Source organism: Cebidichthys violaceus, unplaced genomic scaffold, assembly GCF_023349555.1.
Source record: "Cebidichthys violaceus isolate CVI_PGR_0920_01 unplaced genomic scaffold, fCebVio1.0.p SCAF_5, whole genome shotgun sequence".
In the NCBI taxonomy this organism is placed as follows: Eukaryota; Metazoa; Chordata; class Actinopteri; order Perciformes; family Stichaeidae; genus Cebidichthys; species Cebidichthys violaceus.
Window position 1 is genome coordinate 2017822 of NW_027176705.1, and position 14679 is coordinate 2032500.

At 40.4% G+C, this 14679-nt stretch overlaps 1 protein-coding gene across 1 annotated transcript; it reads right to left on the reverse strand.

Annotated features, from left to right (window-relative positions):
• Window positions 1–1394: 1394 nt before the first annotated feature.
• On the reverse strand, window positions 1395–4881 carry irx3a (iroquois homeobox 3a). Its single transcript, XM_068731122.1, has 3 exons — window positions 4360–4881; window positions 2682–3726; window positions 1395–2534 (listed from the first exon to the last, which is right to left on the reverse strand). The coding sequence occupies exons 1-3, from the start codon at window positions 4576–4578 to the stop codon at window positions 2479–2481; spliced, it is 1320 nt and encodes a 439-aa protein (XP_068587223.1). The 5' UTR covers window positions 4579–4881; the 3' UTR covers window positions 1395–2478.
• Between the last annotated feature and the right edge of the window lie 9798 nt (window positions 4882–14679).

Sequence of the window (14679 nt, forward strand, 5' to 3'; positions counted from 1 at the left end):
TAAAACACAATAATTTGCATACGACTTTTATGTCTCATCTAAAGCTGGAGAGATTTTTTTAATATCGGCAAAATTTGAATAATAGAAATATTGACGGTATTTTTCTTTCTTGTTTTCTTTTCTTTTTTCCCTTTTCTTGTTTTAACCTTTTATCTCATCTTACCGGAATGAAGTGAAACGATTGAATGCTCTTTCAAGGATGATTGAAAAGTCCTGTAATTCTCAAGTTAAGCATGGCAGCCATAAAATATGAATTTGATCTATGTAGTACTTGTTCTATTTGACAAGTTTTGCTTTATTGTACGTTTTGGTAAATATTTGCATAATGTTTATGCCTAATTGTTGCCCGTTGTTGTTGTGACCCAAACTGAAAATGCCTCTTTGTTTTTTTGATAAGATATGTTTGATCCTTTGGGTTAAAATTAACATCAATTATTTATTTTATATATATTTTCTTGCCTATTAAACATATGTAGATACGCTTGCTTTTTGACGCATTAAAATAAGTGATTAATTGTGACATATGCACTGCGTTTGTACATCATAAAATCACAACACGAAGGCTTGAAAACACGTTAAAAAGGTCTGATATTATGACAGATTAATAAGAGCAAAATGTACTATCGAATTTTATATCGCACCTGATGGATAAATTAGAAATGGGCCGAAGGAAATTGAGACTACAGGAGCTCAATCGTTGAGTCTCTGTGTGTGTGAGTGCACCAGAACATGGCCGACTGCATGTGACTGTAGAGGGAGCTCCAACACTAAGTTTACATAAACTTCCTCTGATAAGGTCTCACACATGCAAATGATCACGTCACGGGCAAACACAATAAATGATGTTATTATTAGTGCTACAGCTACCATATATTACAATCATACCAAAGAGCAGCGTTAGTTGAGGAAAATGTGTATGATATATGTGAAGAGCAAAAGCATTGCAAATTGAGCATGATGAGATCTGGGAGTTGCAGAGCGAAGCCAAAATCCCTCCTTAGGATCAGCTGAACCGCTTTTACCAAATAGCAGCGATCATACAACAGTGATTCATTACCTACAGTCTCTTTATAAACCATACAATTTCAGACGAAAATTAATGAAAGAATTATTCATTTTACGCCTCTGTAAGGATAATCCCACAACATTAATATCCAAATATATGCCGCAACACTGGCTAATTAGCCTTAAGTCCCTCCACTACAAAAGTGTGATAAATCCCTCTCGAATATTTACTTATCACTGCCACGGCGGATGAAGTCTGTGCCTCAGGCTGTCCACTAACACACATACAAAAACCAAAGCAATGCAATTCAAGCTGCAGTGCACAATAACAGCCACCATCAAAAGCAGCTGTCAAAATACCTCGGCCAAAAACCAGCAATTTCTTAAAGTTGCAGCAGTTCATTTATTAGCCAAAATATAGACTTTCTTGTACAATTTGGTTCACAAGTATGTACATATTCTTAACTTTATATACAAAACATTTGAACATCAAATCCTCACAGAACTTACAAAAAGAAAAAGAAAAACTCACAGACTACAGGTTCATACATTATTACATTAGCAGTTTTACACAGGACATGCTTACAATGTAAGTATACAGAGATGTATTATTCTTATTTTACATTCCATATTCAAATAAAAAAAAAAAAGAATAAAGAGGATTGGTGTGAGGTTATGGAGAGGAGAGGCCTGAAATACACAGGGGTAACAGAAAAAAATGGTATTGATCTAAAAAGAAATCCTACTAATAATAGCCTCGGGGAAAAAAACAAAATAATATAAAAGTGACAATTGCCTTTCAAAAACGAGCTTGTAGTGAATTTGCATTGAGCTCATTTGCATGACCAAACAAGTAAGTGTAACATAGGCCTTGACGAAAAAACACATGCGCACAAACACAGGGATTAAAAAAAAATGTATCTTAGAATAAAAGCTAATTTGGGTAAATATTGCGTTTAAAAAAGAAAATGTGATATGGCATCAAAAAAGAAAATTCCCAAATGTCATCAATTGACAGCCTCGCTATCTTTGAACTGGGTGAAAGCTGTTTTTAACAACTTTTTTTTCTCTGCATCCAAGGCACTAGATCTCTCTGAAATTGTGGCAATGAAAATTAAAATGCATTCATTGAACTGCCTATTCTCAGAGCCCATCCCGGGTTTCAGTGAATTTAGTGTTAAAAACGAGTTGGCTTAATAGGACGAGGGCTTTATGTAAATCATTGAATACAAGCACATGGGCCTCAATATCCCATGGATGTAGCAATACCGAATAAAGGAGGAAACGAACACAAATATTAAGAACACTTTTCACCCAATTCAACATTTGACTTTTTTTTCTTAAATGCTTTCTGATGAGGTTTTCATAATTCTCTCGGACATTTTTCAAAGCTGTTACACACACACACACACACACACACACACACACACACACACACACACACACACACACACACACACACACACGCATACATCAAACACACTGTATTCTGTAAGCTATTATATTGTAACACTGTTCATCTGTGTGGCCTAGAGAAAGAGAGAAACAAAATCCATGAACAGGCAAAGAAGGCAAAAGGAGGTCTAAAATAATAGAAATGAATGACGGGCAATGGACTAGTGTCTTTGTTTTTGTAGTTATCTATACATGCGCGTCTCAGTGTCGGGGACATGTACCTGTGACTGAAGTCTCTGAACTATGACTCTTGTCCTCCGTGTGCCTGCTGCTGTAGAGGGCCAGGCCGGTGGCAGTGGCCTGGTTTGCCAGTCCCAGATAATGATTTGAGTTCAGTAAAGCCAGCTGGTGCGCCGAGAAGGCTCGGTTTGTCCAGTTCTGGATTTTCCCAACGGGACAAGAAGAGATGAGTCTATGTGGGGCGATTATGGTCTGGGCGGCCGGACCTGCGGAGTTGCTGCCGTTCATTTGTGGCGATTTGCGCGGATTGTCAGGGGCCGTGGCTGTCTCTGCCAAAGACCAGATCTTTGGCTTTTGGGCCGGGGCAGGGTTGTTCTCTGAGGGCGGCGAGCTAACGGACACCGGATTCAGTTTGAGCGGTTCCCCGTTTGCTTGGGACGCTTTGGTGTCCAAAGAAGAGTGGTGATGGTGGTGATGATGGTGGCTGTGGAAGTGCTCTCCTCCCCTCTCCACGTCTTTCCCCTCTTTCCCCACAGCCTTTAGAAACCTCTGCTCGGGCCCTTGTAAATCCTCATAGCCGTCCGAAATCTCAGAGTCACTCCTCCCGTCAAGTTTAATATCTGAATGCAGGTCGTCCTGGTCGTCCAAGTCGTCCTTGTTCTCAATATTTTCCGTGTCGATGTTCTCCAAGTCGATCTCCTCCTCGTCCTCCCTCTTGTCCCCCTCCTCCCCCTCGTGATCGCTGCCGTAAACATTTCCCTCTTCGTCGGTGCGGTTCCGAGGTGCCCAGGTCATCTTGTTCTCCTTCTTTAGCCTCCTCCTGGCGTTGGCGAACCAGGTGGACACCTGGGTGAGGGTCATCTTAGTAATGATGGCCAGCATGATCTTCTCGCCCTTGGTTGGGTAGGGGTTCTTGCGGTGCTCGCTGAGCCAGGCCTTCAGGGTGCTGGTGCTCTCCCTGGTGGCGTTTTTGGGTCTGGATGGGTCACCGAACTGATATTGGCCATATGGATAAAAAGCAGGGTGATGGTGGGCGAACCCTGGGTGCTGGACACCGGGGCTGTCTTTGAGTTCATACTGAGCACCCTGCAAAGACAAAGAATCACAGAGTCAGAGGGATTTATGAGACTTAAAATATTAATGCCATAGGATACTTTGTCTGGAATTATTCTTTATGATAAATTTAATCAAGCCACACAGTATTACAAGGGGATTTACAGGAATAAAACAGCATCGAGGTTATTATCGAAATGTAAACAAACACAACTCAAAACAAAATAAAAGTATTTTTGTTGAACTCAAACCGTTATTTGTACCACAAACTTAGCAACTGAATGAACAAAAATGAATTATTTTAAATGTACTTTATATTTATAGCGAAACACTTACGAGGACAAGACTTTACTTTTATGCACTTATTCCCCACCTAGCCTAAAGCTTCACAACACGATGCAGCATTTTATTAACTCTTTTGCTATCACTTTCAGGAAATGATGTAACAATAAGCCCGAAGCACAGTTTGTTAATGTGTTACTTTTTAACCACTTTTAACTCAATTTCACAAACGATTCAGCCACAAAGTAACCTAGACCACGGCGCTCAAAAAGTTTACGCTCAAAAAGTGCCAATAACCCTCTCCTGAAGACTTGTTTATTTCCGTCCATTTCAAGTATGAGGTGAAAAGTTATGGAAGACGTAAGAGAGACCAGAGTGACTTACCAATTGATTGAAAATTGATATATCGTTTGAGTAGGGCAGAAACGCTCCGTAGCCCTGCGCTGCTGCGGCGAAAGGAGATCCATACATAGTGGAGAGGACGTTGGAGAGTGCGCCGGACGGACTGAGCTCTGTCCCGGCCCGGGCATTGCTGGCGATCCCCTGGCGCTCCGGCGGGTATATCGGTCGGATGTACTGATATCCCAGCTGAGGGAAAGACATGGCGGTAGGAAAAGGGGAAAAAGTCTGCTGCAATCACACAAAGCAAGGGAATTGCCTCGATATCCACTTTTACAGTGTGAGCATGTGAGCAACAAAAGGTGCAAGCAAGGGAAGTCTATATTTCCTCGGTAACAGCCAGTGTAAACGATCCGGTTGCGCCCCTTATTTCTTCCTCTTCTTCTTTCCACCCTCACTTCCCTATTGATCTGGATGGACTAAGGTCAGGTCCTTACAGATTGCTTTAGATTATTGGGACTCCCTTGCTCAGATTGACATTTCTAGTCGTTTAGAAGCCCCTCCTATTTCTCAAATCTCACTCCTCTCATACACACCGCTCACCAAACAGCCTCTCTCTCTCTCTCTCTCTCTCTCTCTCTCTCTCTCTCTCTCTCTCTCTCTCTCTCTCTCTCTCTCTCTCTCTCTCCCTCCCTCCCTTGCTGTCTTTTCTCGGATAAGTGCACTGACGTCGCGAGCTCTTATTTGAATGGGGTTTCAAATCTCATTTTATGGCTCGCCAATCTATTTCATTTGTTATTTGTTCGAGTCCGTCCCACCGCATTGTTTGTGTTAATTCTCAATTTTGTCCATTTGCACAACAGTAAGAATTTTGGTGTCAACGACTGATTAACTTTTGTTGTCTTTAGTTGTCTTCTTAACACAGAAAGACACTTTGATACTCGCTTAACAGGTTAAAAAAGTAAAATCGAGAAAGGCGGTTTCCTCCCTCTTGTATTAATGGGAACGTGTTCACACACATATTTTTAATTGACATTGTTATTAAAAAAAGTGTCAGTGGACAGTGTCAAATACACTTAAAGAAAAAAATGTGAAAATAGTTAATATGTTTGTAACTGCTGACGGTGGTCATGCCTTGTAATGACCCCGGATCACAGGCTATACACACCTTTTTATTTATCGCTATGTCACTGGGTGCAAACTGTGTTTTCTTACACCGGTTTGGAGGTGTTATGGGCTCTTGGTGGCAGGCGAATCGGAGTCAATTCAGTCTTTAATTTGAGACATCAAACGGGTCGCATGTAGCCACTTGACATCAAAGAGAGAGCTGATGATAGGCACATTACACTGTTAATGAAGACTAAGTGTAAAGTACCAACAATGACAAGTAATGAACAATTTAGTGGATTGGGCTGGGAAGATGTATATTCTGAGGAAACAACACTCTGACTTCAGTAAGAAAGAGTAAAAATACATATATATATATATATATATATATATATATATATATATATAAAAAGCAACATTATTTTATTATTATTATAGTTATTATTAACAACCACAATAACGATAATAATGACAAATAATAGTAATATTATTAATAATAACAACAATGGTGATACTGAGTAAATAAAGAGATCCTAGAAGAAAAGCTTAAGTCAACAAATAATTTAGTTATTTTAAATACTTTTCTCCTAATCCGCTACAAAACAAAACGATCATCCGGACAGACTGCACCTTCACAAAATCCATTTGATAATTTTGATGCAACCTGATGTTTCTTGTAAATAATACGGATTAAAACAAAACAAGGGAGTCAAAATTGAAATTCCATGAATCAATACATAAAAGTGTGTACGGGACAACCGTAATCGCATTTCAACCGATTTTGTACCAGCATCTGTTTTGTTAATCGTTTGCAAAACAACTGCAGAGGTTGAATTATTATTTCACGCACTTTATTTGAATATAAGTCCTAATGTATTATTGACGGCGAGATGAAATCTCATCAATCTCAGTGTAGTTTTGATAATGCGATCACGGTTTCCAAGAATTCTGAACTTGTATAAACCTTTAATCTTCTTTGGAAGCAGATAGTTATCATTGTCTGGGAGGGATAATAGCAGCTATAATTTCTTATATAGAGCTACCCATAAGGATACGCCTTGTTTCTGTAAAACTCTGTCCTGAATCTGTGTGTGTTCTTCGCCGACATCCACCCCAACCCGGATTATGGGGTTATTAATTACAGCGGCTTGCTGGTGCCATCCGACCGGAATGGTAATCACTACATAGCAGTCAATAGCACGCTCACACTTAACACACACACACACACATGCGCGCGCAAGCACACACTTACACACACACACACACACACACACACAGTGACACACACACACACACACACACACACACACACACACACACACACACACACACACGTACACACACGCACACACACACACGCAAATACACGCACACGTAAGATCGACCTGCAAACTGAGGGGGTCCAGACAGTGAAGTGGAGGGTGGTTAAAGATAAGTGCATAAGTGTATAGAAGAAAGAGAACTTCAAAAAGACAAAAAAAAAAAAAAAATCACGTCCAATCACACTGCTGAAAGAAAAGAGGGAGAGGGAGAGGGAAAAGAGAGAGAGAGAGAGAGAGAGAGAGAGAGAGAGAGAGAGAGAGAGAGAGAGAGAGAGAGAGAGAGAGAGAGAGAGAGAGAGAGAGAGAGAGAGAAAATAAATAAATCTGAGCGAGGTGTCTGACTGCTGGTGTCCACTAAGCAGCGCTCCGAGTCCGGATGGACACGTGTCTCATCCCCGGGACCACGTCGCTCGGACGCCCCCCCCCCCCCCCCCCCCCCTCAACACCACCCACGCCAAGGGACTGCGTCTGATTTATTGCCTCCAATCAAACGCACCACGCACTAACTTAACACTTTCACACCGACCCGGGAAACTAGCGTAGCCATAAAAGCATTAAGACGCTGCTCCCCCTTTCTCCTAAAGAGAGTCTCAGTAAACAGTAAACTAACCCCTGCTTGACTTCCGTATACACACGCACACACATCGGAATAGGCCAAAAATCAAATTTTGACCTGATGTTCTTTATGTATTTATTTATTTGTTTATTTATTTATTTGTTTATTTTTTTATTTTTTTCTTACACTAACTTTAATTAGTTTTCTTAATTCTGGACGCATGCTGGCAGCGCGCTGGAGCCAATTTAATTTGTAGGTGCTGTAAAAAGAGGGCAATCACACACGAGTGACTTGAGGGCTGTTTTGTAGAGAGCTCTTTGACGGTAATTATGCAGATGACACAATTTCCCATTCTCATAAGCAAACATACACGGCCTATCGCTCAACAGTAGTTCCTTATGCAATACACAGGGCACCAGCGACACGTCGCAAATGATGAACCGAGGCTCTGCAAAACAGGCGAGATCAAAGGCTTCAAACAGAGACACTTCAAATTACACATTTAGATCTTTTCCATAACGCTCCGGTGACAGAACAAAAAAAACTAAAAACATCTTTTATCAAAAAGAAAACGCAATTAATGACCGTTGGATGCTTTTGGTAGTTTGAAGTGTGTGTGTGTGTGTGTGTGTGTGTGTGTGTGTGTGTGTGTGTGTGTGTGTGTGTGTGTGTGTGTGAGAGAGAGAGAGATATTTCTGTACTTGCTTGACAAAGCAGCTCTCGTTTTGTTAAGCAGTTCTTGAAAGGGGACCGGAGCCAGCAGTAGTATTTGCTGAGTTTGTTACTCACCAGAATTTGGCATCTTCAATTTCAGGAGGATTGCTGCTGTACTTATTATATACGATATAGTGCAGTGGAGTGATTTACAGCTTCTTCAATGTGATCATGAAAAGCTACCGGTCAGCTGAAGCTATTAAATAAACTGCAATATATTTGACGTCTGTCAGAATGATGAAACTAAATAATAAACCATGCAGGAAAAAGTCTCAGTGTAATTCATGAAAGTGACTATTGGTATTATCATATCTTATTACAAAGCAATTATCCCTAGCTGTTGGGAATATACATACTGTTGTTGTTAATCAGAAATGTTCCTCAGCGGTTTGAAACTTAAATCTGTGGGTAACCTAAAAAACTAACTGCAACACATTCAATCTCCGAATAAGCTCTTTCAAACTCATGTCCCATTAGGGTGAAATAAAGGTCCAATAAATCTTGCAGTGTTTAAAGAACAGTGAAGCTTAATCCAATAAATGAATTAGTTTCTAAAAATTAATTGTTCCTAGCAGCAGAAGCAAGTGTACTTGGAAATACATTTAAAGTTTAATTTTTTTCCCTGTTAGAATAATTTCAATAGTATGATTTTAATTACATTACACCAACCAATCATGCATATTAAATAGATAGCCTAACTTTGATTTGCATTAGTGGCAAAGTAAAGCATTTTGGAACCGTTCCTCCTGCTCACACCATTTGGAAACAAATTAATAGTCAATGGACTGCAACTTATTAAACTGGGTTAGGACAGCGGATCAAAGCGTGAATTAACGCATTGCCTCGCAAGTGTTTTACATTAACTTGTTAAGTTCAGGTTGTAGGCTACTACTAAATTTAAACAGTCAGTCAGTCAGGCTAAGCACATGGATTGAGTGGGAGATCCATTTTAGATTCAGGCCTTGAACAGAGCTTTAACCAAGGGGCCAGCAGCTTATAAGTTTTGTACAATGTGCAATATGCATATAGGCATATTAACCTAAACGCTCTATCTATAGGCCTACGTAGGGTGTTTATAAACCAGATTATAGACATATGTGCTTCTAAATATTGCTTTCATAGGTGCTTGTAGGCCTTTATCTGCTAATGACTGTCTGCTCGCATCACTCTGACAAAATATATATCAAATATATATATATATATATATATATATATACATTTTGTGTGCCCATTTCACTCAATAGTGGGGTTTTAAAAATAATCTTACTTTTCAATTTCCTACTATAATATTCCTTTAATGTCTTTGTTGCAACACCTATGATACTTATATAACCCCCCAAAAGATATAACTGGCATACTATTCATTTTGCCCTGGGAGGCTGGGGGAGAAGTGGTAAAAAAAATTGAGGGTGAAAACCCACTCGAAGAATAATTTGGGTGTTCTGGTTTGTTTATCAATTTATACTGACTTGACAGGTCATAATAGCGCCGTGTTTAATACCTTTCTCGACGGTTTTAGTGCTTTCACATGGACACATAACTCATGCTGACCCGAAGGATTCTTATACTTCCTTTAAACTGTCATTATTTAGGTAACAAAATCTGTCATTCCATTAATCCGGATGGAACCGTATTAAATCATTTATATTTTCCAACATCATATGCTTGTGCTGGGTCAAGGGGCGCAATCAGTATAAAATAATCCAGACCTGTGCAAAACATGTAGAGTCATTAATGTATAGGGTACATTTTCCCGGCGACATTCTAAGCAGCACACATGATACACTAACCACAACATCAAATCCAACTGATATCAGCTGAATATGAATATATTACTTTACATGTCGTTCATATTATGAATTGTACCTTAGCAAAGAATCATGGCTTAAACTACTGTATGATAACACAATACTCACACTATAGAGATTTGTTATGCTTAGTAAGTACCTTTAACAATGCTGCATTGAAGGTGAGTTGTATTTTTATTTTTTTTGTTTCCTCTCTGCCCACTCACTCTCGCTCCATCTGCTGCAGTTTCCCCTGTATCAGTAACACAAGGCATTGATTTTACGGTAAAGTCACTTTGTAAAGGGAATGAGTAACTCCGGGCCCCACTATCACTGTATTACACGGGTATGGCCCACGTAACAAGATGAACATTGATTCAGCATTACGGATGATCGATAATGAAATAAGTAACTTCAGGGCCAAATTAAAATGCAAGCTGGCTTGATGCTGCCAGGCTCTGTGAGAGGTGACAGCAGGAGAGAGGGAAGAAGAGGGAGGGTGAGGGAAAGGCAGAGAGAGAGAGAGAGGGGGAGAGAAAGACTAAGTTGATGGCCAAAGAGAGCTCCCTGTACACAGTGATGATGATGTTTTGAGGATGTTAATAATGATAATTGACAGTGATAGCTGGGGTGTCCTCAGAGTAGCTAATCTTTTACTAACAAAAACCCATATAACCAATATAATATCTTTTATTATCTATTATGAGACTGTGCCCTCAATAATAAGGAAGTTGCTTAAATTACAACACGCATCCCCAAATACTTTATAGTATAACACAGGGTTATATCATCCGTCAGTGAATACTTACATTTTACATTTCAAACTGTCCAAATCTGTTTAAATTGACTCGATCTATGATGTGGCCGGTCTGTTTATTTGAAAGGAAAGTCCCGTCATAGTCCCCCTGGCATCATAAGTGAGTCCCATGGATAAATGGTGTTGCCTCTAGATGAAGAAATTAAAATGAAGCTATAACATTTTCTTTATTTGTTTGTTTTTTGTCAATTGACCAGCAGAAAAATCTTCCAGTAGATCACTCCAACATTTTTCTTGATTTTGTTTTTACTGTTAAATTTTCTAGTATGGGTCAGTTATACACTTTCTCAGATAATCCACATCGTTCTACTGTTCAACTTACCAAGATTTGCACTTACGGTCCATGGAACCGAACTTTCATCCATCCATCCAATTTCAAAGGGGCTCATCACCAACTATTTACCTCGATTATAAAACAAAATGCCAATCGCCACCAGTGATTGGTTTCACTCAAGAAAGCATGACTTGGTTTCTCTATTATGGAGTGTCTTGATCCAGTGGTAGCCAGTGATGCCCTTTCGTGGCCCCATAGCTCAACACTGCGGCCAGACAAATATCAGTTTCCCAGCACTTTTGGCCTACTGAGCCAGACAAAGCCTCAGTCTTTCCAGCTGTTGCTGCTGCTGGTTTGTGGCCGGAGAAGAGGCAGCTGTACCAACATGGGTGAGCGGAGCCTCCTCCTCATCTCTTTGCTGGCCTGGACTTTGCAGGGGGTGCAGGGTAGATCGTAGGTGGCACGGCGATGAAGCCAATTTAAGGGATTCAAAATCTGGACATTAGCTGCTATGAAACCGACTCTTTCCGTGATGCTAAAATGACCATGCATAATCAAAGATGGATAGTCCCAGAAGACATTCAAGTGACTATTTGGTTGCATTACAAGTCTCGAAAAGTTGAATGTAGTCAATCTGACTGACGCCGTCGCTCAGAGTCTTTCATTACAGGAGTCGCAGGAAGTGTTTTGACCATTCGTCTGTAGCATATCTATGGGTGTCCTCTATGTTGTTGCACATATTTTTTCATTCTTAAAATGTGCAGTTATCAGTGTTGTTGTCACTGTATTAATACTATTCAGAATCTGTCTCTTTTAGTGAACGGTAATAATCCATAATTATGATGTGGTTTGTATAGAATCAAAGAAACACATTAGTTTTCATATATTGGGTCAAAATCATTTTGATACCCCTTTCAGAAACCAATTAACCCTAATTAAAACATCAATCAACATTAAACAACAACACTGTTTAGATAGGAAATAAATGATCATTGTTGATTTCCATCTATATCATGATTTTACCCAAGTGTAAACTTTCAACTCATTTGTCTTGGTTTTATAATTAGCATTTCCTTATTAATTATTTAACAAATGTTTCTTCTTTGTTCTTTTTAGGATTCAAATAAGATTCAGTCACCTTGGGAGAACTGTAAGGTTGTGACAGATTTTGCTTTCCATCCAGAAAAAAACCCAGCAAGTCTCTGTGGTGAAGTGAAGCAATTATTGCAAAGAAAGAGTTGTTGGGGCAGATGGAAAAAATGTGGAAATACTTCCTTGAAACACTGCTAAGTGACAATTGAGCAGCTTTAACAATAGCATCATGAGAAAATACCTTTTTCCTCACCGTCATCTCTGTCACCTTGTAATGCCTTATCTGGCCCTCCGTTTTCATGAGTGGCATCAGCAGCTCTGAGAGCTGATCCTGTGATGGTATGTTATGCAGTTTGGTGGGTGCAGACCTTGTCTTTATAATCAGCCCTATTGAGTGGCTCAGCATGCCAACGGACTGAGGTCAGAGGAAACTTTACAAGCAAGCACTTAAACCTCAGCAGGGCGGCTTTGATAAGGTTTTACCGACCTAGACACTGAACTTATTAATGGCAGAGGTGCCAAGCAATGAGTGACACAGTGAATACCTGTGAGCACATTATGTGTGTGTGTGTGTGTGTGTGTGTGTGTGTGTGTGTGTGTGTGTGTGTGTGTGTGTGTGTGTGTGTGTGTGTGTGTGTGTCTTGTTTATGTGTACACCCACATACAGGCGTTGTCTTGGCACTTGAAACACACTTTGTTATTATCAGCCCATTATGCTTAAAGCACCAACTAATAAGCCTATGTGGGAAATAGACATTAATGCTGGTGACAAAGTGCCGCTCTACTGTGCACGATGCATACTTGTTACTACTATAAACAGTTGGCCTGTTTAATCAAAAACATGGCCACAAAGCCTTGCTAACACTTCAGCATATTGGCCAACTCAGCTTCTTTTAGGTTGCCGGTTTGGCCTGCGCTGCTCTCTTTTCATTTACATCCAACGGTAATTGTCTGTAGCTTTAGGAAGCACCAGGTGACATGGGGAAAAAGCATGCGTTAGCTCTTTTCTCAGTCAGTATTTTTCTTTTTTGTGTGTAGGTGTCTATGGATTGGTACACTTTTTGTCCCTTCACTGGGTGGTCACTCCTGAGAAAAGGTATCTCAACATCCATCCAATAGATCGAACCTTAAAACGAACTTTAAAACGGACATTCCAGAGGGTCCCAGAGGGTGGATCATGGTGATATTGGTGAACCCCTGATCTTTTCCTAGCGCCACTGCTTAATCAAGGTGTTGGTAACAACATACCTCATAAGGTATCTCAAAAACTATTGACTGCATTTCTGCTAAATTTGATGTTAATATTCAAAGCTCCAGGAAAGTGAATCCATAGGTTTCCATTTTGGACACCCCATAAGCTTTACCCAAAAAATCAGGACATAATGTCACATAATCGTTCACACAGGATATTTCATGTCTTGAGGGACTAATTACCACGAAATGTTTTAAGCTTATTCTCCTACCTGTGAGGATAACCCCTTTTGATTTTAATGACGTCATCAATTTTTCTCTAGCACTCCACTCAGGACAAACTACATCTGTAGCCTAACCGCTGGCTTGAAAGAATGGTGTTCACTCATTCCAATAGTTTCATATTTTCACATGTAATAAACACATTATCTTCCCGGATGTGCCCAACAAAGACAAACAATCCCAAACAAACATGTCTTTTTGTCTTGTTTGGGTTTTGTATGTGTAATCACACACACAGTCTTTCACACATGTGCTCACAGACATATGTGAATGTGTGTGTGTGTGTGTGTGTGTGTGTGTGTGTGTGTGTGTGTGTGTGTGTGTGTGTATTAGCCTGCCTGTTGTACAACAAGCACTGGAGCAAGACTGGACCCAGCTGTCAGGCCACCACTGTCACAACCAATAATGATTACCTTCTCCCTGCTCCTCAATTCCTGCTTCATAACCACCAAACCAAAGGGGAGATCCGCCCCTTTTAGGAGAACAATGCATCCATGAGTGGGCCTCATCATCGCCCAAGCCCACTCTTATCAGCCCTCTAAGGGCCCACCAGACCCAGTGTTTGTGTGTGTGTGTGTATGTGTGTGTGTGTGGGGATATCTGCTAATCTTTGTGTATCTGTCAGATTTTTCCAATGAGCACCACTGGCCCGACATTCTCTCTCCAGACCCAGAATGATTCAAGCCCTTCTGGCACTGGCAGATTATATACCAATCAATACATATGGTCTGCAGATTTTTATAAAGCACATAAGGAGCAGTCCGCTCTTCAAACAATGCTCGCTCACAGTTAAATTGGCGTAAATCGTGAAAAGAGTTTTGTTGAACTCCATGGCTTTTTTAAAAAATAATCCATGCCCCAAAAGGACACTGAGTTCAGCACATGTCAGCCTTCTCAAACCCCAACCCACTTCTCAACCAGTCACATTAGCAGACTTAAACAATATGCACATCGCTCATCGGCATCATTTGGTGGGATTGGGTAGCCATTAGAGCATATATTTAAGAGGCCTCGTAGCCTGTCAGCCTTGCCTGCTCATGTCTAATGAAATGAGCGCCCCAGAGCAGCAGTGGATTAGGAACACAGGCAAGAGAGTATATATTCATGTATATATACACATGATTATATATTGGAAAAGTGTCTGCATGCTATTCCCCAGGTCCCTTTAAGCCTCCTGACCGGCAAAGCATTCGGGCCCCGTGTGGGAAGGCGGAAGAGGAAAA